Consider the following 24,936-nt stretch of genomic DNA (forward strand, 5'->3'; position numbering starts at 1 on the left):
AAGGAAAGATTTGTTCATTAACTTTTAACCAAACCTCTTTCCTTTGTGAAAGAAGTTTCCCCAGGGTCGCTCACAGAGAGGGGCAATTTGTTGGGGGCCCTGCATATTTTGTTCCGGACCCTCTGAAGTCTCTGGACAGCCCTGGTTTTCCCACCTGGCCACACACACAAAACAAAAGTGTGGCATTATAGCTTGACTGATTATGCCATTCATCCACAAAGCTGTTTTGAAGAGGTTGCACATGTCTGTGTGACTGATGTAACAACTAAGTATTTTGCTTCTATTTGTTCTGTAGCTAACTGTGCACATGGTCTTGTATAGTAGATGGTTTATACTCCAAATCATTTGGCTTCATCTTCAGATGAACTGTTCACCTTATCTTACTTCTAGACAGTTTTTGATTTTCCTTGTCTGCACTCCCCAACACGTCATCATTATATCTACACTATCAAAAGCTCTTAAAATCCCTGCATGAAAGAACCCATTACGATAAATTGTAGATTTCCAAAATGTAATAATTATATTATTACACATGTCTACAAGCCATCCTGAAAATAGCTCTATCATTATTGGTAGTGGTGATAAGTCAACTGGTTCAAGCCCTTGGCAAGTAGGATTTGGCCCTCTGAGTTATTTAAAATTTAGCATGTCACTCTTCAAACTTTCTCTTAACGAAACTCTTGACTGGCTTATTAACCGAAGCATTGAAGTTTATTTGTGATGTTTGGGGGCAAAAGTGCAGCATTGCTGTCCAATAGTGTAAGCACATCCTTTGTTACCTGGCCTTTAAAATTATCCATTATCATCACAGCAGGTAAACTCTCATCTCCCACTCCATGTGTAGTTGCATACTTTCCAACACTCAAAACCACAAATTAGTGTTAGCGCATAGAACTGTTAATCCAAAAGTCCAGGGTTCAATTCCAACCTTTTTTCTTCTCAGTGCCACCTTTTCATGACATACCTTTTCAAATATCAGCTTAAAACATTCGTCATCTGGCTACATCACAAAGTTTATGTTTCTACATGCTTTCCTTCATCCACTACAGCACGTTGAAGACCATGATGTAGGGGGAAAATTACATAAAGGACTGTTGGAAAAGTATACAGTAGCACATTTAATATATATAGGGCAGGCATGAGCAGGCCAATTAGGTGCAGGTTTGTGTGTCTGTCTGTGTGTTCTATTAGAGTAAGTGCCATCTCTTTTGTAACTTCAATTCTTTGTGATGTTAACTGCTTGCCTAAAATCATAAAAACAAGGTGTCAGGAAGTTTGTACCTGTGTGTTAAGTTAATATAGCTATTGACCGTGCTACACTTTTTGTGTGTATTAATAGTACCACGTAGTTTTACATGTGTTGATAATAATACATTGTTTTTGCTTTTGCGTACATGTGTGTGTGGTTCTGCTGTTTAGTGTTCAATTCATTTACTATTAGGCTTGCATGGTAGAATAAGATTCATAAAAAAATTAAAAGCAATCTGAAATGGTCCTGTACATAGAGCAGGTACCAATGCATACCTTCTCTTTGCTTTCCTCACAGTAAGTTCATAGCATATAGTGGCACATGTAATAGGTATAGTACAGGCATGGGCAGACCAATTGGGTGCATATTTGTTTGTCTGTGTGTTCATCTCGTTTGTTCTATTAGCATAAGTGCCTTCTTTGTGTAACTTCAATTCTTAGTGATGTTTCTTGCTTCCTTAAATTATAAAAACAATTTAGCCAGGAAGTGTGCACCTGTGTGTTAAGTTAAATTTGTTCAATCCTTTGCTTGCAATATAGCTATGGCAAATAGTACTGCTTCAACTAGTTTTTGTACTGATTCATTTCCTTCTATTGACCATGTTACAGTTCTAGCATGATAGGACTGGTACTTTTATAGCACCACATAGGCTGCACATGTCTTGATAATAAGTATTGATTTAGCTTGCATGCTATTCTGCTGTTTAATTAACCCGCATGTTCACATCATTTTGGCTTACATGTTGGAATAAGGTTCATCTAAAGGCAATATCACCATGCATACTACAGTACAGTTTAGGACATAATCTTTAATGTTTCATATTGATTTGTCATTGTGGTTAGTGTGGAATGAAAAACGGTCCTGCACAAGGGGTAGGTACCAATGCTAGTTGTGTTATAAGTAGTGATAAAAAGGGAATGCCGAAGAGCATTTAGGAAATACATGTTTAACACCATATATGACCTGTATCAAAATGGCAAGAAGAAACACTGTTTCAACATATCAAATCATTACGAACAGATTATTGTGGCTTGGGAACACTACACAAGAATGGCACTAACTATACTGAAAGAAGACAATTTCACAGCAAATGAACATATGAAAATGGAAATCTGAATATGCCCGACTCTATGAGTCATGATCATGACACAATTGCTATAAATCTGCAATTCCTTAGCTCATTCAAACTGGTGGCAATTTCATTTTTTTTACCACAGTGAAGTAAATGTTGCATGAATTGATGGGCATGTGTAATGTTTCTAGTTGTGAATAATTGCAATTGGAACCTTTCCAGCCAATTCATACAAACAGTATGATAAAATTTATATATAAAACAACATAATTAAGTAGAGTATGCAGTTACTAAAGTGTGGAATATGCTTTATTTTTCAGCTACGTACCTGCCAGTACAGTATACAGTGTGCAATGTGCATTTCAATCTAGACAATCAGGCACCTCCAAGACACCCTGATAGCAGTTTCATATATACTAACCATAGCCAAATTTCTATTGCCATAAATATAAATCAGGAAAACTTTGCCGTCAAACATTTTTCATCTTTGGCTCCATCGACAAGTATTAAAACAATGAATTATTTATTTTCATGGTGTCATGCATCCACATCTTCCACAAGAAAGTTTAGTTTGGGAAGTTGATTCTATATTACACTTCAGCACTAGTAAGAAGCTTCGTACTGAAAACTCGTTGAAAGCTTGGCAGGCTCACTTGGCTACCTTGCTAGTGCTAGGCACAATCGCTTTATGCCAACTGATTGGATCCAGCAGAACTGCTAGTGTTTTGAGTTAATAGTAATCATGATGGCATTTAAATTCACTGTAATAAAATCTTGTCGTTTCGTAAAATGATGAAAATATGTTGTGTTGAAATTTTAAATGACGGATATTTCAAACATTGAGATTTTTCTGATTTATGGTGTATTCTGTGTGCCCTTTAATAATATCAAGTTACTGAACAGCTGGCAGCTGTTGTTTGTAGCTCCAGAGTTTATACAGGATATAAGGTTAATTAATGCAGGATATGGACTAATTGATTATGTGTGGGATATGTATATACATGTTGTGGTATAGGTGTACTCTTGTAGTGATTTATGATTACCATCATGTGTGGTAGGGATGTCACGACATAGAAATTTTTATGTCACATGTCACAGAGGTTTATGTCACGACATAAGCAATTTTTAAAGTTTCACAACTGAAGCTGTTACTTATGAAACTGTATAGCTATTTTGATTCAACATGTAAAATATTAACTTAAACATCAGCAATATAAACTATGACATCAACAACCAACATTGCTCATGTCAATTTTCTCATATTTATTACATCAAATTTTGATCAAAATGAATGGAAAAGTCTGCATTATTATGAGATATTTATGTAAAAAGCCTATTTCATATCATATCATGGAGCTTTATGTCACGACATCATGTCATATGTCACAACTATCGTGGCATACTTAATGTGTGGTATATGAATATAATTTGTATTTATCCTATCTCCTGTGTAAAACCTCAACATCACTATGCACACATACAAGACACCTTACACTATTAATTCGGAAATATGAATGTCATACAAAATTTCCACAGGAGTCTTCCAAAATGGCCATTTTGTATGATTCCTGTGACAATCTTGTATAATATTCATATTTCCAAATTTACAGTGTAGTAACCAGAATATCTCATATTATATCATATTGGTAAGTAAGTCATTATCACTGTACTGGGTTGCAATACGAGTTGGGATGCTATGCCATAACTTCAAATTCTGGTGAAGAAGTCTAAGCCATTGCTTGAATAGTCATGGTATTTACACATTACTATATGTGTTGGTGGTCATGCCAAATACAGCAGTAATAATTTGAGGTTTTCAGTTTTGTTTTTGTGAATAATTGGTTCACTCATGTGTGGTTAGGTCATTTATTCATAATGATATAACAATACACTATTGAAATAGTCATCGCGACAGTATCTTATTACATGCATGTCCAGATTGTCATAAACAATCCTTTTAGTTTTCACCTAATCCTATAACCCTACATCTGGCACACTGTGATTGACCGTGGAATATCCTATCCTATAACACTCAGTGTAAAACCTATTTTGCTAGCATCACTTACCATCATCCGGCTAGAACACAGCAATATTTTTGACATAGTGCCACTTACTGGTGGAATAAGTTACCATTTGAAGTGCCCTGCAAGCATGGAGAATTTGTTACTTTAACAAAGATTCACTATCTGACTAATAGTAGTTAATTTGTGTATTATTTAATTGTGTGTGTTATTTAATTGTGTTGCTTTGTATTTGTCATGTCTTGTATATTTTTCAGTTTTGTACTTGTGTATTTATATGTGTCTCAGTGTACTCTGACATGGAAGAATAGTTATGCCAAATGTCATGAGTTTAAACAAAAAATCAATTGTTAACCGTGACAACAACACAGGTTGTCTTTAAGACATTTTGAATGATTTAGCTACTTGGTGAATTTAAATCAAATGAATGATGACTGAATTATTAAGATCTTTTTTCTGCTGTTTCAGTATACCAAAAAAAAAATTAGCAGGCTAAATTTTAAACAATACCCAAGGGTGTAGGACAAGCCCATGTGAGTTCATAATAGTATAGTGCAAAATAATACTGAAAGAGTTTCACATGAGAAAATAGTCTCTATACAAAAAGTAGAGGAAGGGGTGGCCGGGTGTGGTACATATTTTGTTGTTTGCAACGGTGTGATTCTCGATTGAAAAACCCAGCTGTTACGGTGAAATAGGGCTTGTAGTGATGATAATGCATGGCAGTCATGGTTTTCACACCAACATGCAGTAACAGTGATTATAGATGATTATAACAGGATTGATTTAGAACTTCCAACAGGTAGTATCACTGTGTTTAATAATAATATTTTAACTAGCGCTTCATAGTATACGTGGGCTTGAACACGTCATGACCTACCCCCACCTATGAAAGGATTTTGCAATTGTAATTAGAGGAATTGCATATAGCTATGTATTAACTTCAGTGCCAGTTTATCAGTATAATATCCTCCTATATATTGACTGTCATCACTGTCCTTTCTTTGTTTGTATGTTACGTATAATGGACTCAATGAAACAGAAGACCATTACACCATAAAAGTGGTTGCCATTACATCATATACATAGTACAGAGTGCCTTACATAATAGCGTTGTATGTGTGTGGTTGGTTTATTTACATTCCTGAATCTCCGTGACAACATGCATGGTCATATCAAGTTTCATTGTCTAGCATGTACTGTAGAATACATCATGTGAATTTCTCCTTTGGTGGTGGTGATAGTGGAGGGTGAATTAGATAGTGGGAAGAGACTGAAGACATGTTGAGACATGATTGTGTGTGTTGTGTATGCGTGCGTGCATGCCCTGAACAGGTGAATGTGATAAAGTTGGTGTCACCTATAATAGCTTTATGATTAGTAATTATGTTATGACTGATAAAATTTCATCCAACATACAATATACAATATAGTCATTCATAATATTATCATGTACACAAGAGGTCAGGGCAAGTGTGCCATTTTAAGGAGTTATCCACTAATAGTACAGTTTTCATCTTTCACTTTTTAGACATCATGTTGAATGGGCTGAGTAGTTCTCATTAGTCTTTCAAATACACAAGCTCCTTCCTTGCTTATACAATCAATGTCTCCTATTTTGAAGATGTACACATCACCAATTGGGCTACTGTGAATCTTCATTGGCTCTTCATTACTTGATGGTAAAATGTAGTATGATTGGCCACTGTCTGGTGATGTAAAGGACAATGCAAAATGCTCACTATTTGCTCTGTTTTCAAAGTATTCCACTTTTATTTGGTGATGAGAGTTGTTTCCACACTGAATGAACAAAAGCAAGGAGTATAACATGTTCATGGTGCATCGTCAAGGCCAATATTTAAGGGAATATATATATGTATATATAAATATGGTATTTTGTTTGTTGACTTACCTTCAAAATTTCTCCATCCTCAATACTGTCTACACCAACCTGCCTGTTATTGCTCACAAGTGTAATATAGCATCCATCTTTTCGTTGTAGGTTCTTCCAGATGAAAAGCACTATAAAGAGGATATCGGTGTCATGTATGTTGATTCGCAGTATAGCTTTACCATTTGTATCATCAAATTGATCATCCTTTGTCTTCGTTGTAATATGACCATGATCATTCACAACCATATACTGATCTTTGTCATTTCTTTCTACCTCAATGTGAACCTAGAATTCCAGTACATAATTTATCTAAATGCACACACCTACATTTCATACCTTGTGATTTTTCTTTGTACAGTCTTCACTAGTATCCAATGTTGGTGAAGTTGGCTGGATAGCTGCAAATAATTCCATTGGTTTACTGTCTTCTTCATTGGGTGTGAATTTAGGCCAACTAAATATGCACACTTCAGTAGACTCAGTGTTTAGTGTATCTGAACTCCTCAATATCATAGTAGTTTTGTCTTTATCGGGTAATGCATAGTAACGCACACCATTTCCAGCCTGATCTTCAGTCAAGTATAATGAAAAATAGGCATTGGACATGCCGTTCTTAAATCCTCTCTTCCATAGTTGGGTGTTGCTGGGTGGTGTAGTCACTTCCTAAACACAGACAGTTTATAATGTGATAGTTATGTAGATGTTCATCAATCACTCACCAGGAAGTGCAATTTCTGTGTATCTTTGATGGTTTTAACACCCACAACATAATTTGGATTATGAAGTTCATTTCTTAGTACAACTGCAGTTAGATCTTCTCCAAGTAGGTGCACTTCTTTCCGGAACAGCACTGCACAAATTAACACATACATACATAGTAAGGATCACTCTATATAGCAACATAATTGCTGTGCATGCAAAATAAAACGTGGAGCCTCCATGTAGTTAGTGTATATAGTATGATGTGCGTACCTCCTCCTGGACGATCGTCTGGGTTTGCGACTTTTCGTATCGCCATGACATCATCCAAACCCTTCGCTGCTAAGTACCTCTGGGAACTTTCACCAGTGTTCACCAGGATAGGTGTCTACAAGCAAAATACATTTGATTTGGTTAGCTAACTGCGTGGAGCATTTCACTCTTCGTCCCATCCCGCATGCTTACCGTATACGATTTGTCTCCACCGTCAATGGCATCCAGATTTTGTTTTGTGGAAATCATCACGCATTGCTCAATTTCGTTGTCTGCTGTTGGCCAGGAGTAATATCCTTCGGATTCAGCGCGGCTGGGAGGTCTGCTTTCGCTTGTCATATCTATTAACACTACGTAGCTATGGTTTATTCAATATCGGGTACCCGCAGTATCTAACTCTTAGTCTATAGTTGAAGCTGTTTTAATTTATAGGGCACATCTCCTGCAGAACGGGAAACCCAGTGGAATTCCCCGCTTGCATGATCTAATACAGCGTCATACAACGGACAACGCCATACAACCGTTCCAACCCCTATCGCTGCTACCGCCAACATGAAAGTCTGAAGCGTCGTCAGTATGAAGAGAGAGTTCGAGAGATCGAACATGGGAACTTTAATCCTCTCGTTTTCTCCACTTCAGGTGGCATGGGTGCCTCTACTACCGTAGCCTATATTAAAGCGTCTGACCCGGCTTCCTCTTGTCTCGCAAGTGGAAAACTCCTTATTGTATGTGTGTGTAGTCTTTTAGTTATTTTCGTAATTGTGTAGTCTCTTTGTTTTTGTTTTGTAATTGTGTTGATATGTTTGGTCGTTTTTGTATTGTTTTGGTGTTTACTCAGTATGTGATGTGTTCCTCTGGGCAAGGAAGAACAGCTGTAGCCAATTGCCTGGAGGTTACTGACGTTACTGATATATAAATCAAATCAAATGTAAGATGATGAGCTGGCTTCGCTGCCGTCTTGGCTTTTCCCTTTTGCAACCAGCATCAGGGGTTGTCATTCCTCCTCCGCTCATCCCCTTAAGGGTCATATTCCAACCTCAGTTGACCTAGCACTGGGGGAGGGACACCTCAAGGCTATCTAAGCCCCCTTTTCATTCTCTTGTATCCTTTGTTCTGTAGGTTCTGTTGTTTTAGTGCTGCAGGTGTAAAACTCTTTTTTAAATAGAACATCTTAGCTTAGAGTTACAGTGTGGTATGCCATTAGGACCAGTTCTTCCATCCTTTAAATTATATATAACGACTAGCCATAGGAGGCACAGTGAACTTTTATTGCTTGATTTGACTTGGACTATGTGAAATAGAGGTGAGTATGGAGTACGTAATTAGGGTGCTGTGAGATAATTGCCTCGCTGGTCGTGCTCCATGTTCTTTTCTTTAATTGCCATGCCATCTTAGCGGTCTTAGCTTCTAGCTACATTGATCAATTCAACTCTTCTCAGAGGATATCAGTGATCTTTTAACCTTCAACCAGCAATCTAAACAGTTTCGTATTCAATCCATCAAGTCCGAGATCATAGATTTATAAACCCCAGGTACCTGGGATTTATAAATCTATGTATGCTGAGATCCATCAACAAACAGCAATATTTGATCTCCCAATGCGATAAGATCTGGATCCACTCTATCAATGCACAGTTGAACTGACAAGTGTGAAATGCTCATCTTTGTGGTTTTTGATCCAGGAACAAGGTTCTAAAGAAGCAAGAGTTGCAAGATGCATTGCATTTTCAGTATAACTGGCAGTTACAGAATGTGCCTAGTCACTGTGTATGACACAGTATAAATCATTGTATGGTTTGTCGTCATGGAGGACTGACTTTTGTAGAACATTATGAGTTTTGTGACCTAACTGCTAGCTGGCTGCAGGATGATGTCCTAACTGAACCACTGCTGCAGCCACTATCAGCTGGAGTTGTTATACCAGTTACTGCCAACCGATGGGATGATTCCAGAACCATTGTATATGTAAGGGGCTTTTGGATTAGGCGACAGAGTGCATTTTTATGTACGAGTTTTTGCCTGAACTTTTACTAGTGGCCAGCTTGTTTTATTTTTATGTGTGTGTACAGTGCTCGACCCTTCATGTGAATGTTACTACTGGGAACATAGCGTATGTGACTGGTGTTGTACCCAGGCTTTCAACGTGTGACCCGGCCACTTATTGCTGGAATGCATCATAAAGAAGCCTTTCGGTTTAATAACCTTTACACTTCAGACTAGAAACCAAGTATGCGGGACTCTTTACTATGTAGGTTGGTGACACTTCTCAAAAGTACGAGCTACATATGAGTGACTGCAAGAGTACTACCTAAATGAACTTCTGGACTTACCTGGCAATGTAACCCTATACCAGTTTTAATGATATCTATTATAATATAGGGATTTGTCAACTGAAATGGTCAGTTGTCATTAATAAAACATTTTAACAACCTGCAGTCTATGTCCTTTTGTAACCTTAGCTTGCAAATTTGTCAAACCAATTGTTTGGAAAATCTCGTCAATGGGCGGCATGATTACTTACATTCCCTATGCAAAATACTACGTATATACAAAAGCAAAATAGTCATTACTCTATGCTAGTAGTGAAATGAAATAGCTGTGAACAAAACGACCGATTGTTTTTTAAGCATGAATAAATACTGATATCTTTCTTGATAAAGCCTGAGAGCTATTTCTATCTTCTAAATGGAATTTTTCAGTATGAATATGCCACGATCTCAAGCTTCTTTGTTGGCTTTATTCATCTTATCACAGCTTACTACAGTGCCAAAGAATATTGGAATAGCATGTTAATGAATCAAATAATGCCATACCAACCGAATAGTCAAATATCCGAATAATTGTTTCAGTATTACTCTATGCCCATGATCTCTATAGTACTCTATAGTACTCTACACAAAAATTAATGCTCTTGAATTACTCTATACAATGCCACCTGTTTTGTTGCAACGTTTCTAAGGTGATGTTTATTTGCTGTTGATTATGACATTATCTATCTGCACTCCATACACTATTTATTGGAATTCGATTTCCTGGCTTGGCTTGGAAATCCCAACAATGCAGGTGTTTCCCTCAACCAAATTCACAAAACTTGGAGTTATTGGCTTATACTGATTTAGAATCCACCCAAATTAGGTGGTTAACTGCATGGTTATTTTACCTACATACATGGTAAAGAGAGGGTTCAGTTTTTCTCTGTATTATATACATACCTTCATCAGCATCCAGAGTGGTTCAAGTGAAATGTATAAGAGTTTGTGTAGCAACAAAGGGAAAGGCAGGATAGAGTCTTGTCAGTATCTTTGTGAACTAAATTCCAACTGAAGTTATAGTAAAAGACATGCACGCAAAGGGTCAGACTACATGGGGAAATGTTTTTTCTCCTATTCAGTGACACAATAAATAAAAACAGTCTGGCAAACTTGTAAACATTAAATCGAGAAATTACAAGACTTATGTTAGATTCAACAGATTGCCAAGCCCCTAGGTGAAATGAAATGATCCAACATTAATATTTTTTCCCTCTGATACTTGATCATCATTTTAGATGGTTCCACTGGGATTAGCAATAACTACCTCTGGGGTTTGACCTATATATACCAATGTAAATCTGGGGTTCGACCTATATACTAATGTAAACAAGCTGATGTAGTGTTACTTCTAAAAACTGACACCCAGCGCTACTATACTATTATGTAAATCAGTTATATATTTCAATACTTATATAGTACTACCAAGAGTACATAATAATAGAGAGACTCCCCACTCTATTATTATGTACTCTTGGTACTACTATATAAGTATTGAAATGTATACAAAATGTAAATACTATGTAGTATTGCACACAACATTAACTGTAATTCCATGTCTTTTGTATTTCAATAATTATTTCTTTATGAAATAAGTGCAGCTAGAACAAGTCACTTCTATCCATAAACAATGCACAGAATTATCGTATAGCCAGAAATTTTCAAGAGACAAGTGATGACAGCTTCGCAAAATACTACATATATTACCGACTGTTCCTGGGACTTAATGAATAAAATCCAAAATGCGAAAGTATTTGGCTTTTTTGTATGTTTCAGCAAAAAAAAAAAACTTGTCTCGAAAATTTCCAGCCATGCAGTATCTTCTCACTATTTTATAGCTCATCAGGCTGCCATGTTTTCTCAAAAAAAAATTATCGAGTAAGTTTTGAGTCTGCTTGTGTATACGCTTCCTTTCATCTTGAGGCATACACCATTTCTGGTGGCCAACAAGGACTGCGCTAGCACTGCTTTGTTTGGTCATTAAAAGCTCATACAGCCCATTAGGAAAGCTGTTCAAAATGTGCACATGTTCAAAACCTGTCTGGCTTGTTTCACCCATGGCATAACTACCTCAGAGCAAAGCTTACACCTGTATAAGTTTAACATAGGCTTCAATGCAGCCTTCCTTTCTTGCCCTAGTAGAAACCTTTTGCTCACATGGGTGCGCAATAGACATGCATGCACACAAATGTCATTAGCCAATTTTGGTAATGGTTGGTTTTGCTAACTGTTGTTAAATGTTGATGCAACTCTCACCTAAATACAGCTGTAGTAGTTACTTAGCAGTAAATTCTAATGAGAAGAAATTGACTGAAATACTTACTATTTTAATAATAGTGATGTTACTATATACACTGTAGGCGCCTGCAAGCCCTGCATCAAGCATGCAGCTCCATCAAGCTTAGCAACAGCTTTACACACACCACCATACCAATGATCAGTGTTGGGAGTAACGCGTTATGTAATATTATTACTTTTGTGGTAACAAAGTAATATAACGAAATACGCTATGAAAACAGGTAATATAACGCAAGATACTTTACTTACAAACGTAACGCGTTACCTAAGTAATATAATTGCTGTAACGAGTCTAATATGACGTAATATTATTACTAACAGTAACGAAGTTACTAATCTCGTTAGTAATCCTCTGAGTAACGCCTAACCACAACAAAGTAACGAGGCCTACTGAATGAAGCTTATTCACTAGCTTCTTACTTATAACCAAGATTTGCACATTATCCAACAACGCAATCATGTCGCGTGATAAGGTGGTAGTTTCACACGTGACAGCTTAAGGCTGTGGACAGAAAGTAATATTATTACAGTTACTTTATTTTATGGGTAATATGTAACTGTAACTAAATAGTTCTGTTGCAAGTAATATGTAATATGTAACTAGTTACTTTTACGAAGTAACTTGCCCAACACTGCCAATGATTACCAGAAAGTAAGCTGTCGGTAAGACACTTCAGTTTTATTTTTAGTTTTGCTGATTAACAGTAACAACAGGTCAGATCACAGGTTACTAACTAGCTAGTAAACCACATTCCAGTATTCAATAACAAAGCATGGTCTGATTGATACATCAATGGACAGCAACTGTAACATACCTTTTAGTTGATAACAACTTGTAAACTATGTAGTTATTGTTGTTGTTGTTGATGACAATGATGACCTTAAGATAGTACACATAATGTATGGGCCAAGAAATCTGCAGCTTAGTTGACCGAGTGAGGTGTCAGTGATATTCCCATTGTTTAATATTATTCTTTTAATTATCCTTTGGTTAGGTTTGTTTGCATGTTGTTAATGTATGTGTGTCATAACTTGTCAGGAGGTATACGTCAGTAAACCTGATGTCAGTAACACAATGAAGGAAGTTGTGGTAATGTAATTAATGATTAACTTTCTGGCTTCATTAATAAGGACTTTATATACATAATGTCTACAATGAATAGTAATTCAGTGGAACCTTTCTTACTAAATTCCCCAATTAAGTACACAATAGAAAAAACCTCCATAATAAGGACAAAAATTTTGATCCCAACATGTCTGGTTAATACATTTTTTACCTCTGAAAGAGGAAAATTACTATATTACAGCAAAAAGTGGCCAAAAACTCTGGGTCCCAAATGTCCATAATAGAGAGGTTCCACTGTTATTACAAGAAGGAAAATGCCTGGCCAATTAGTTTGTCTCATCCCTGATAGTTTTTGGTCTATTTTCACACAACTGAGACTAAGAAATGTATAGCAGCGGTGTTATTGTTAGCTAGCCCTATTCAGTTCCAACGATTCAATTCATTGTGAATCTTACATATCATACAGTTTCAGTTGTATGCCCGTAAGTGATTTAAATGTCTGTAATATATAGCTATTCACTTTCTTTTCTCCCAGATTTTAATAATTGCTTTGCTATTGTGATGCTGTAGTAGTTAAATGAAAACTTGATATGTAGAGGTGTAGTCTTTTTGGAAGGGTATTCATACAAATTTCTAAACACCATAGTGTGAGACAAAGAATTCAGTACTATTAAATTTCGACCCCATCAAAAAAAATGTATGTCTGCTGTGGATTTCCCCCGTGAATACATAAACCATGATGTCTAATGCCTACTTCTAGAAAACAAGAAAACAACCAATTGAGATTTATTAACAACTTCGTCTTGTGTCCAGGTATCATACTCAGATGGGTTGAGGTGGTGATGTGATGTGGGCATAAGTCACTTCATTGTTTTGTAGTAATACAGTTTGGTGGGGGTTCACTGGTTTCTGGAAACCAGTCAGCCTTTTAAATGAAAACAGTTGGAGTGATCTGAAGCCAATTATGTCAGACAGTGAAGCGACTATTCTAAACTATCTCACCTTGCTTGCAATTGTTGTGTGGCAGAGATATAGCTACACTAAGATTAAAACATTTTTGATGACTAAGCTTGTGTTCACTTCACATTACGTGGGCATCATTTGCATCTTTAAACAGGCTGTTGGACCAGGTGTCCTACAGACCTTCTTCAGCACTTGTCCTCAATAAATAAACTAATGTCTGCATGGGGTATTTTGAGATAATAAGTTATGCGCTCTTTAGAGTTTGCTAGCTATGTATGTATAGTATTTTAGTGTGATAATATTTTGTTGAGGTAATCCTTGAACTTCACTCTTTTAAAAACTATTACTGTGATGTAGTACTCTTTGGGATTGAAATTAGGTTAGCTGACATGGATGGAATCAATATTAGACCTGAATTTTTATTAAAACAATGGCATGCACTGAGACCATTATGAGCACAATGTTGGCGACAGTTATACATGTATTGTAACTCACATTATTCTCAGCAAGAGAAAATACACTAGTAAACATTGTTGTACTAAACTTTTGCTTGTAAGTGCCAAAGATCAATAAAGGAATATAGCTTTACATATTAGTAGCCTATACAGATACACAGCATTGACAGCAATTACCAAACACTTCTTACTGTTTGACGGATTGGACCAGACACTTTGAAACTGCTCCCAGCTCTATACTAGCCTTGCACCAGGTCTTATTTCCCAGACTGACACTTATTGTGTTAACTCCCCCTTTGTGAATGGTATAATACTATGCAAGGTGCTATGGTGTATTGGTTGAAAATCATCTCTTACTGTCTGTTTGAAATATTCATCATTGCTCTGATTTTAGGACTTGCATGCGTAGTTTAGTGGCTATTGCTTGTGTTAACAAGCATGAACGCTTGTGTGTTTTATTCTAGATGTTTACAAATTGATTTTTTATAATGATGACAAAGCCAAATTCTTGCCATAACAATTAAGCCACGCTGTTATCATACTCCCCTGACATGAGAGATGACGTAAGTGTAGTATTCTGTTGGGAAGTTTGAGGCAGTCTTATCACATTGATGCTACATGTTTACAAATTCTTTTGGTACTTCCTTCCACTTATATAGCACTTTATATTATGCAGTTGTTATATAGTAATTAATTGTATGCTTTCTAGTTTCCCCACTTGAATGTCTATATATACAAGTGTCTGAATAGGTTGCATAGAAATAGTCAATCCCTGCCACTATAGCTGTATCCATTCATCTACTATGTATATCATAGTTATACTGTAAATTTGCTGATAATCAATATGGAAATTAAACCATATCTGAAAGTACATACGTGTAGTTTATAAAGTATAATGGTCCTTTCCCCAATATCACCTCTTCCAGTCAAATTTCTGTTTACTAGTAACCGCCCAGTGGTGGTTCTTTTCTTTTCCTGTAACCATTAGCTAGATTTTTTCATTCAGTGATTAAGGTATGAGACTGTGGGCTAGTGTTTGTCTCTCTTAGCTCCTTTTCGTCCAGCATCATTTTCCTATATACGTATGCTATACGTGCTTAGGATGACTATGCAAGTTCCATCAGCTCCAACACCTGATATGGTTCCTGCTGTAATTACCTTTGTAGTGCGGCATGATGAAGATTTCGCTTTCAATATTGATTACAAAGTGACAAATTAACAGATATATCTATATCTTGTTGTTACAACAATGGACTGTGGATTGTTACAATGTGTACCATGAATCATCTAGTTTAATCTGCTACATTTCATATTATTTCCTAGAAAGTACAGTATATCTGATGGAATGTATGCTTGCATTCTTTACCCCTCCAAGATTTATAAACATAATTACCATACTTTCTCTGTTACTTCAGGTAGACCCCCTGCATGTGTTGATGTAAATTGTTTACTCTAGTTTTGTTATCATAGTGTAATTAAAGAGACTTTACATCATCTGTACTTGTATAATGATAACTTTCTGCATTCCATTTAAGCTTTGAGATCATGCTAAAGTGTGTGAAGCCACATGTTTAATATCAGGAGTCTAAAATGTACACCAACACAAATAGGACCACAGAGGAGGATCCATATTATGAAGGTGTCCACATTTCAGGATGTCTCTTTGATGTGGTTCCACTATAGATCATTTCCTTTGAAGTAATATAGTCCTATACTTGGACAAGGCATTGCTATTTTCAATATGTTTCAGATTGGTCACCTTTTATCTCACTGTACTTGGTCTATGTTGGGATTTTATGTGGGAAATTTTTATTACATCATTCACCATTGTATCCATTTTTGCCTAAATATGGCTGTATTTCAGGTAGCCAGCACCCTAACAACAAAACCACAAACACTCCTTATATGGTTTCTGTTTTCCTTCATAGTTTAGTTTTTTGTTGCAAGTCACATGAAGTGCATTCACTATTGTATGGATCATGAGAAGAAACACTAGCTGTAGCCTTGAACAAAGTGCTTGTCTGGGTTTAAATCATTTGTTTGTTGTAATAAATTTCGATGTATCCATATATATAGTATATTTGTGGAGATTTTACAATATATATATGTGACCGGGTTTGCGAAAAGTACCTTTTCCACACATTTGACATACCAGCAAACAAAATGATGTAACATTTGACCCCTAATACTGATTAACATGCTTTTAGTATCAAAATGTAGCCAGATACTGTAGCTGCATTCAGTGAAAATTTCAAGCAATTATATGCCATGATCAAAACGTTAAGAAGCTTTAAAGTCCAAAAAATGGGCCAAATTTTGTGTGTGAAAAAGGTACCTTTTCGCAAATCCAGTCACATATGTAGTAAAAGAGTAGAAGCTGTTTGAACTTGTTGCTTTGTCGTATGTCTAAAAGCTCCATTTGCATGAATGTAACACACAGTAATAGGACAATAGGCACTACATGTGTATACAGATATTATCACAGTCTGTATATTGTTTTGTTAATGTACTATTGTCGTATGATAAACAACGTGTTAAACACACAGCTTTTGTTTTCATACATGTCTTTATATAACTCAAGTGTGTATAGGGTAAATATGTATAAATGGTTGTAAACATATTCTAGGAACTGTGTAACATATAACTAACTACTAACTTTTGCTCTCTGCCAAACACATCATGTCATCCATATTTTGTTATTTATTGTTATTGTCATATCAGTGTAGTTTAGACTTCTCTAGTCACTCTGACTAGTGTCACACAGGTGCTATGAAAACATTTGTTGCATGCTGTACATTTTCCACCGATCAGTTTATAAACCAAACATTGGGTAATCACTGTAACCTATGAATATTCCTTTATAATTTGTTGGCTAAGTAATTATGGTTTGACACTGCATCCTTTCTTTAGAAACAGGGTCATGTGCTCTAGTTAGTTTGTTTAGTAACTGTATGTTACTTGGTTAGATGCCATCATATTATCTACGTTATACGTGAAAACTCAATGACATGAGCATTGGAACACACATGTTTTGAAATCCTTGGTTGGGTACTTTATAATAGCAAGAATTTGGTTCACAAACTTCCTTGTTACCAATCTATAACTAAAATTGATAGTGAAGTTCTGATCCATATGAATATTTATGTATGGGCTAAATTGATGTACTAGCATGGACTGATGTTTTAAACTGAAACTACAGTGCGATGAAGTTTACAATTGTAAGTCATCACATATGCATGATTTCCTAATCAATTTTCCCTTGAAGTTTCCCTCCCATTGTTCTAGCTGTCATGTGCAACACTTTACCAAGGGTTTGATTAATTAAAGTAGCTTCTATTATGTAATTGACAATCATTTTCCTATACAAATGTATATATATCTTCTGCAGTTGTGCTAATTTCCTACCATTAGATCAGTTTCTTTTAATAATGAAACTTTATTGGTGTTGGGTGGATTAGGTGGGGATGAAATGATAGTAAGGTAAAGGGCAATATAGATGTTAGCCCCATATATACACTAGTACAAATGAAACACGTCCATCTATAGAGACATGCCATTTGGTAATTGTGTTTAAAAATTAGATTCAGACCACTGTAGCTGTAGCATTAAGGAAGGTGGGTATAGGGTTTGGTGGTTCAGGGTACACAGTGTTAGAACACAAAGTGTGTAATTTGATATCACATTCAAAGGTCTCTCTATACTGGTTATAATTAAGTCATTGTTTTATATCAACATTTGAAACTTTCTGTATTTTGTTCATAGAGTTAGTCAGCAAATGGAATACAAGTTTAGTGTGCTTAGTCGAGTACTATAGCTGTACTTTGTTTCCATATAAGATATAATTGCACTATACAGTCTCAGATATACAAATGCTTAAAGTGGTCGTATTAAGGCTAAAATTGAACCAAGTTTATCTTGCAATTACATCAGAAGTCAGAATTGGAACAGCCAAAACTTCATCTTCTGGTTTCTCTATCCTGTACCTTACATTTCAGAACTGCAATATTACAAACCTGTGAAATGACTTAATTGTTATTAAGCTGGAAGTCAAAAGGTAAATTTGTTAAGAGACGTAGAGCTGTTAGCCTTCTAGTGTCAGTTTTGTCACATGTTGCCTGCATACCACCATAGTAGTTATGACACATGTCATCTAGTTGAATATTGTATGACACTATCAACAAATATATAGTAATTATGTGCATGTATGTGTGATACATTTGAATCTTAGCAAAGTCTCTCATGTATATATTAGGCTATATACAATGTTGTTCATTGGTTCCCAGGCACGCACACATTTAGCTTTTGCTAAACGGTGCAGGCTAGCACAGCGGTATTATATATTTCATGTACAATAATACTCTTACTCTGATCTTCTGAGGTGTACTTACTGTAAGTACACTGGGAGTATCTTTATGAAGGAAGCCTTGTATAGGGCTGGGTGACAGTCTGAGTAAGTTCATGTTTATCTAAACAGTGTACTGTTGGATGAATGATGAATATAAACATTTGTCATTGTACAATAATATCCATGTAATAGCCAATATGCATTCAGTGTATGTACAATAGGTGAATATAATGACAACATGTGTGCATGCTGCTGTACATTTTGTGCCATTTCTTTTGCCTCATTGTCTGAACAGTAACATTATTCATTGTAATTGTGTGTATTGTAAACAATGATTTTGTTTGTGCATGTCAAATACAATCTTTTAATAGATTACTGATACCAACAAAGTCCATAGATTTTGTTCCACAGACAATGGAACGATGAACATAGCTATTTGTGGTCTATTTTTCTGACTGAGTATAGTAAACCAAACAATAATGATGTGTATTATTCCAATCTGACATTCTCTGTGTACATTAGCTCATCTGTAGCAATGTTGGCTGATTTTTTTTTGCCACTCAAGTCATGTGTCCACTTCCTAACAGAAATGTTGCAACTATATACTTCACAAATTCTTCATGCATGATGGCATGGCATTTGTATTCACTTCAGGCTAGCTGTTTGCTATTTATTATGTTGTGTTCTCACCAGTAGGTGTTGAGCAATGTAGCAGCATCAGCAGTACAGGTAACTGAGGGGATGGCTACTAGATGTCTAGAACTGCACATATATATTACACAGCCTATAGCAACAGCTAACACATGACATGCACATGTAGGAGTGAGATGTTGTGGATGACAAACTACCAAACTACTGTATCATTTTTGCCTACTATACACAAATCCATATATGTTTGTAGAAGATGTCAAGATCTTCTAGGAAGACCTGCGTACAGTGTGGAAATCACAATGGGAATTTGTAGCTACTTTACTTGTTGGAATATTGCAAGTGTATACATCTCTCACACACGTAGGTTTGTAGCCATGCTGCATCTTTAGATATTATTATGATTTAATCATAGGGATTTCCCATGGGTAATTTTATTTTGTCGTTTCACCACATACAGTGTATGGTCTCTGTTTCAGTTCCTTCATAATTTTGTGGCACTTTAATATGTCAAGAGTACAGATGATTCACTGATTTGCGGTATACCAAAGTAATGGGATAATGGGTGAATAGGCATATCATGTCACAGTCTATTGTTTTGTTAATGTACTGTTGTTATATTATATCATTGATGTAACAAATATTATTCTATTTATATTGCTCAATTGTGTATTGTAACAATGTTCGTACACATATGCATGTAGTTGTAAACATATTCCAGGAATCATTTATCGTAAACTAACTTTTCCTCTCTGATGCCATTAGTATTTCAGCCATATTTATTATTATTTCCCACTCTGATGGTATATACCGCACAGGTGCAATAAAAATAATACATATAGCTAGTTGCATGCTGTGCAATTAATCCACTTTAGAATCACAAACCAAAAGTTGGGCAATCACTCAATGATTATGGGTTTGATACTACACCTTTTTTAGAAAGAGGGTCCTACTGCAATTGTAGTGACTATATATCATCTGATCAGATGCCAGCATATAGCTATGTCTTTGGAAAATGCTAGTAGTGTATATGTTATTCAATGACATGAACATTGAAACACACACAAACCCTAGGACAGCAAAAAAACTTGATTCATTTGGTTAAAAAATAAAACTTGGTTCATAACTATATCCATGTAAAAACAGCTAAGCTGTAAAAAAGGGTGTGGCCTTTAGAAACATGTGTTTTTCTTCCACTTTTCCCTCGGAGTTTCCCTCCCATTGTTCTGGCATTCGTCACAAGTCACTATACGATACATTACCAAAGACTAAAGCTACAATATTAAGCTTTTACTGCATGTATAATGAAATATCAGTTTTTGTATTGCAGCTTCATGATTTCCTCTAATAGTGTTTAGTGTGCTGTCATAGGATTCAGTTGTAATGGATGTACAATAGCTGGTACGAATAAAGTATGCCAACCTACAGAAATGTGAGCAGACAGTGCTGTGTATACCAGTGTTGGTATAGCTATGTTTAATTCAGTGTGTCAGGAAAGTGCATGGATGTCATCGAGTTCAATGGCTCAAGGTACACACTGTATTATGAATCACATTGAATGTCATATAGCTATTTATATCAGTTCAATTGTGCATTATAACCTTACCAAAATTAAAATTGTACCAGCATCACAGTTGGTTTGTATTCAATTTCTCCCAGTAAAAACCATCATGGAATCACCTTACAAGTATTAGTTAAGATGTACAAGTGGTGATGACACATTGGAAGTGGAACAGATGAAACTGTACAATTTGCATATTATGGTATTTACATGATTTCAGGTTTCCTATTCCACTTCATGCCTTTGGCTGCAATTCAAAACTGCAATTGTAGAAACTTGCCACAGAGGTCTTTGTGTGGCTGCTCACTGTAGATTGTAATTGACTTGTTTACCTAGTGCTATAGCCTACGTAAGATGTAACAAGGTTTTAGCCTTCCAGTGTCAAATAGGCTTATGCTCAAAACCTTACCTTTTACAAATTTCTCAAAATTTTCACCTATTATGCTCTTAAGTGTTCCCATTATGCTTGCATTATGCTCCTAGGTTAACAACATTTCGTATAATTCTCTTGGAACATTGTAATCGGTGAATGCTCGATTAGAGTATTTCACTACAAAGTGATTGTTCTATCAGTAATCTAAGAAGCTCGAGGGTTTCCACTGACTGCTCTATTAGGGAATATCAATCTATTGTCATGGAATGAAACTGAAATATCCATGTAATATGCTAGCATAGCACTCCAGCCTATTTTATGTTTTCTATTATGCTGGCATATTTGGTGCAGGCCTAGTGTCAATCTGACTTCATTATGAATTGCACTGTTATCACCTGTAGTGAACCTTGAAACATCTGACAGGAAATAATTTAATTACGCAGGTTGCAATAATGGGGAGGTCAGTGCATGAGTATCAGTTAATGTTTTTTGAAACACCGGACCACCAGATGAATAAAACAGATGAACATTTGTCACTGTTCAATTCACAATAATTATGTAATATAACATTTTCTCTATATGTCACTCAATAGGTAACAGCTTTATAAGTGGAACAGCAGTGCTTCTGTGAACATTACAATGTCCAATATAGTGTAAACAATAATTCTTCATAGATTTTACTATGTGATAAAAGTTTCTTCCAAAGAGTCAATAACACCAATAAGGACTGTACAAACGTATAACTTTTGATTTTCTTAGTAGTTATACTAGTGTGTAAAATTTCTGCCCATGTAAATGTAACATTAAAGTTTTCACTTGAATATAACAACTTATTGAGGCTTGTGTTAATCAGGCACATGGCAATAGCTACCTTAAAAGCAGAAATATATATAGTAACCCGTAACATCTCTGATGTTGCAATGTCAATGCATACATGATGTTAGAATAGTAAAGCTAGCAATTTTTGTTGTTGTTGCTTAAGTACACTCAGTTCCATAAACAACAGTAATATTGCAACTGTTTAATTAGCTAGTTTTTTATGCGCGATGTGTTGGCGTGTAGATAATACTAAATGCATGTATCTTATATAGTCTTCAAAATTACAACAATGCAGAGCCAAAGTATTTAACAAAGTGTGAAGTTAGTCCTGTAATATATGCAATGTAGAAATGAGAAATTTTATACAAGTAATAACTACCTCATCTATAATTTCCTTAACATCAGTCCCATTCTGTTGTATTCTGCCAACACCTTACAGTGAAACAGATTAGGAAATATTACATACACTATACACTTATTCCCTTCTTTTTTAATGTTTTTGTACAGTATGACATAATATAATACACATTATTTGCAAAAGTTTTTAGTAGCCTTTATGTACTGCATGCACTGTAAATCATTTGTTGGGTACATTCGCTGTAAACAACATACCTTTTTGATATTATAGGTTTGGTAAATATCTATACTGACCGGGATTTGGAGTGGTAGGTTTGAACAACCATGACATTGAATTTCTTTAGCTCCTCCATCATATACATACACAACAAAGTGTATATAATAACAAATGGGTGAATAATTAACTGTGTGAGTGATAAACCTCCATTTAGGCATGAGGCTATTATGCTCCAAAAATTGAGCATTATGCTTTTGAGCAGTGCTCAAAAAATCACCTATTATGCTTTTGAGAATTGCCCATTATTCCCAAAATTATGTCACCATAATTGGCTAATATAAATGCCATGCAGTTTATTGCTGTATCAGACCATTATCATTGATGTTTAAGCCTCAAATAGTCTTGAATTCTTTAGCTGGTTGCTGTATTAGAATATTTCCTTTCAATATTATTAGAGTAAATAATATTCAGTGACTGTTCTATTAGAGTTTATGACTGCTCTATTAGAGTATCTCGATCTTTTTAACGGAATTATGCAATCTGCAGATTTTCCTACTGTTAAAGCTTTATGATCACCTCAAAATGCTAGCATAATTCCTGACATACCTATTATGCCGGAAATTATGCCGGCATAATCGCTGCATCCCTACCTCCATTATAAATTGTATGTACTGTATGGATGAATCACCTGCTTTTTTAGAATAGTGCGATTCAAAGCAACTAGCTACATCCTCTAGGGTCAGTAAACATCCTTGTACAGTACTAAAAAGATCCAATATGTGTATGCCATCTGTTACATTGAATGGATCAACTAACTGCATTATCATAATCCCTTCATGATGTTCCATGTTCATAATCTGTCCATTACCGTAGGTAAGAGCATTCCTTAACTGACAAACATTTGCATTGTGATGTATCATTTTGCTTACCATGCTAGTTTACAGGCCCAAAGTCTGGATGCATTTATCTATTCAGGGGGATTCAACATACTGTATTGTTCCCAGTTATATATAGTACTATACACACACAGTGTGGTAGTAAAGTATAGTAGGGATCATGGATGTTTAAGGCTTTACTACCCAAAAATATTCACCTTCATGCTGGCACTACTAAAGCCCAATACTGTCTTCTCAGAGTAACCCCTTTCAAAATGTATATATATCTATGAAATTCTACTGAATTTTACTGCCTGTTGATGCCTTCAGCCAAGCATAACTCAACTATGGTTAAAGCATAACCCTCACACACTTGTAGAGTCTATTTGTCATAGATATACATCACTAAACTGCATTATCTAATGGGTTTAATTATAGTGTTGAATGTTTGTGAGTGAACTTACAATTATAGTACACAAGTGCAAAAAAACTTGACTTGAAATGTTCACAAAAAAAGTACTCATGAGTTTAATGAAGCAATAGTGTTATGGTTTCATTTTTATTGGGGTTGTAATTTTTTATTTCCTTTGTTTGCATGGAAATGTTGGACTAAATCATAAATGACACGATTAATAAAAGTGACCCTATATATGGTGTGGATCAGTCTTGCAAAGCTACATATGTTGACCAGTTTTCTTGTTGTTTGCAATTTGGTAGGTAAAATGCAAGACAATGACAAAGAATAAAGTAGTGCACTGTGCCTGGCTTAGTAAGGCCAGAGACTTAATAAATACACTGCAAAAAAAACAATGGATTGGTACATATGGTATTGGTTGATACTCCCATGTATATGGTTGATAAGATATTGTTGAATTGCTGAAAAATATAGTATTAACATGCGATGCCACTTTACTGACATTTAATACTCAACAACAGTTAAATTTTATTACAAAATTTAAATAGCTACTTTAATAGAACAGTCAACCAATACAATAGCGAGCAAATTAATGGCTGAATTCAAATTCAAAGCAAATGGCACAATTGAATGTATATATATATTAGCTAATCTATTTGCTTGTCCAAGGCCAGCTATATCTTGTTCAGTATGATGGACAAGTAAATAGGGCTCAGATACTTTATGCTATTCAGATTGAGCCATTCAATCAAGAGTAGCTACTTGACTGTTCTATTAGAGTATTTGGTATCTCATCAAGGTCACATAAGCAGTATCATATGGTCAGTGATATCACTCATATGTCATCCTATGGCTATAGATTTAAATAAAACAAATAAAACTGGAAATTAAGGTGCAGCAAAATTAACAGGGCATGAACCTATAGTGTCATGTGGCCAGACCACTTGTGTGTGTTGGTGAACACTCACACGATAAGAGAAAAAACAGTCTGGCTATACACAACAGTATTATGGATCTTATAATTTGT

At 35.6% G+C, this 24,936-nt stretch overlaps 1 protein-coding gene across 1 annotated transcript; it reads right to left on the minus strand.

Annotated features, from left to right (window-relative positions):
* Positions 1-5,712: 5,712 nt before the first annotated feature.
* On the minus strand, positions 5,713-7,643 carry LOC136249390 (uncharacterized). Its single transcript, XM_066041371.1, has 7 exons — positions 7,401-7,643; positions 7,209-7,323; positions 6,956-7,086; positions 6,573-6,899; positions 6,416-6,521; positions 6,255-6,364; positions 5,713-6,142 (listed from the first exon to the last, which is right to left on the minus strand). The coding sequence occupies exons 1-7, from the start codon at positions 7,545-7,547 to the stop codon at positions 5,870-5,872; spliced, it is 1,209 nt and encodes a 402-aa protein (XP_065897443.1). The 5' UTR covers positions 7,548-7,643; the 3' UTR covers positions 5,713-5,869.
* Positions 7,644-24,936: the final 17,293 nt, after the last annotated feature.

Source organism: Dysidea avara, chromosome 3 (genome assembly GCF_963678975.1).
Source record: "Dysidea avara chromosome 3, odDysAvar1.4, whole genome shotgun sequence".
NCBI classification, from domain to species: Eukaryota; Metazoa; Porifera; class Demospongiae; order Dictyoceratida; family Dysideidae; genus Dysidea; species Dysidea avara.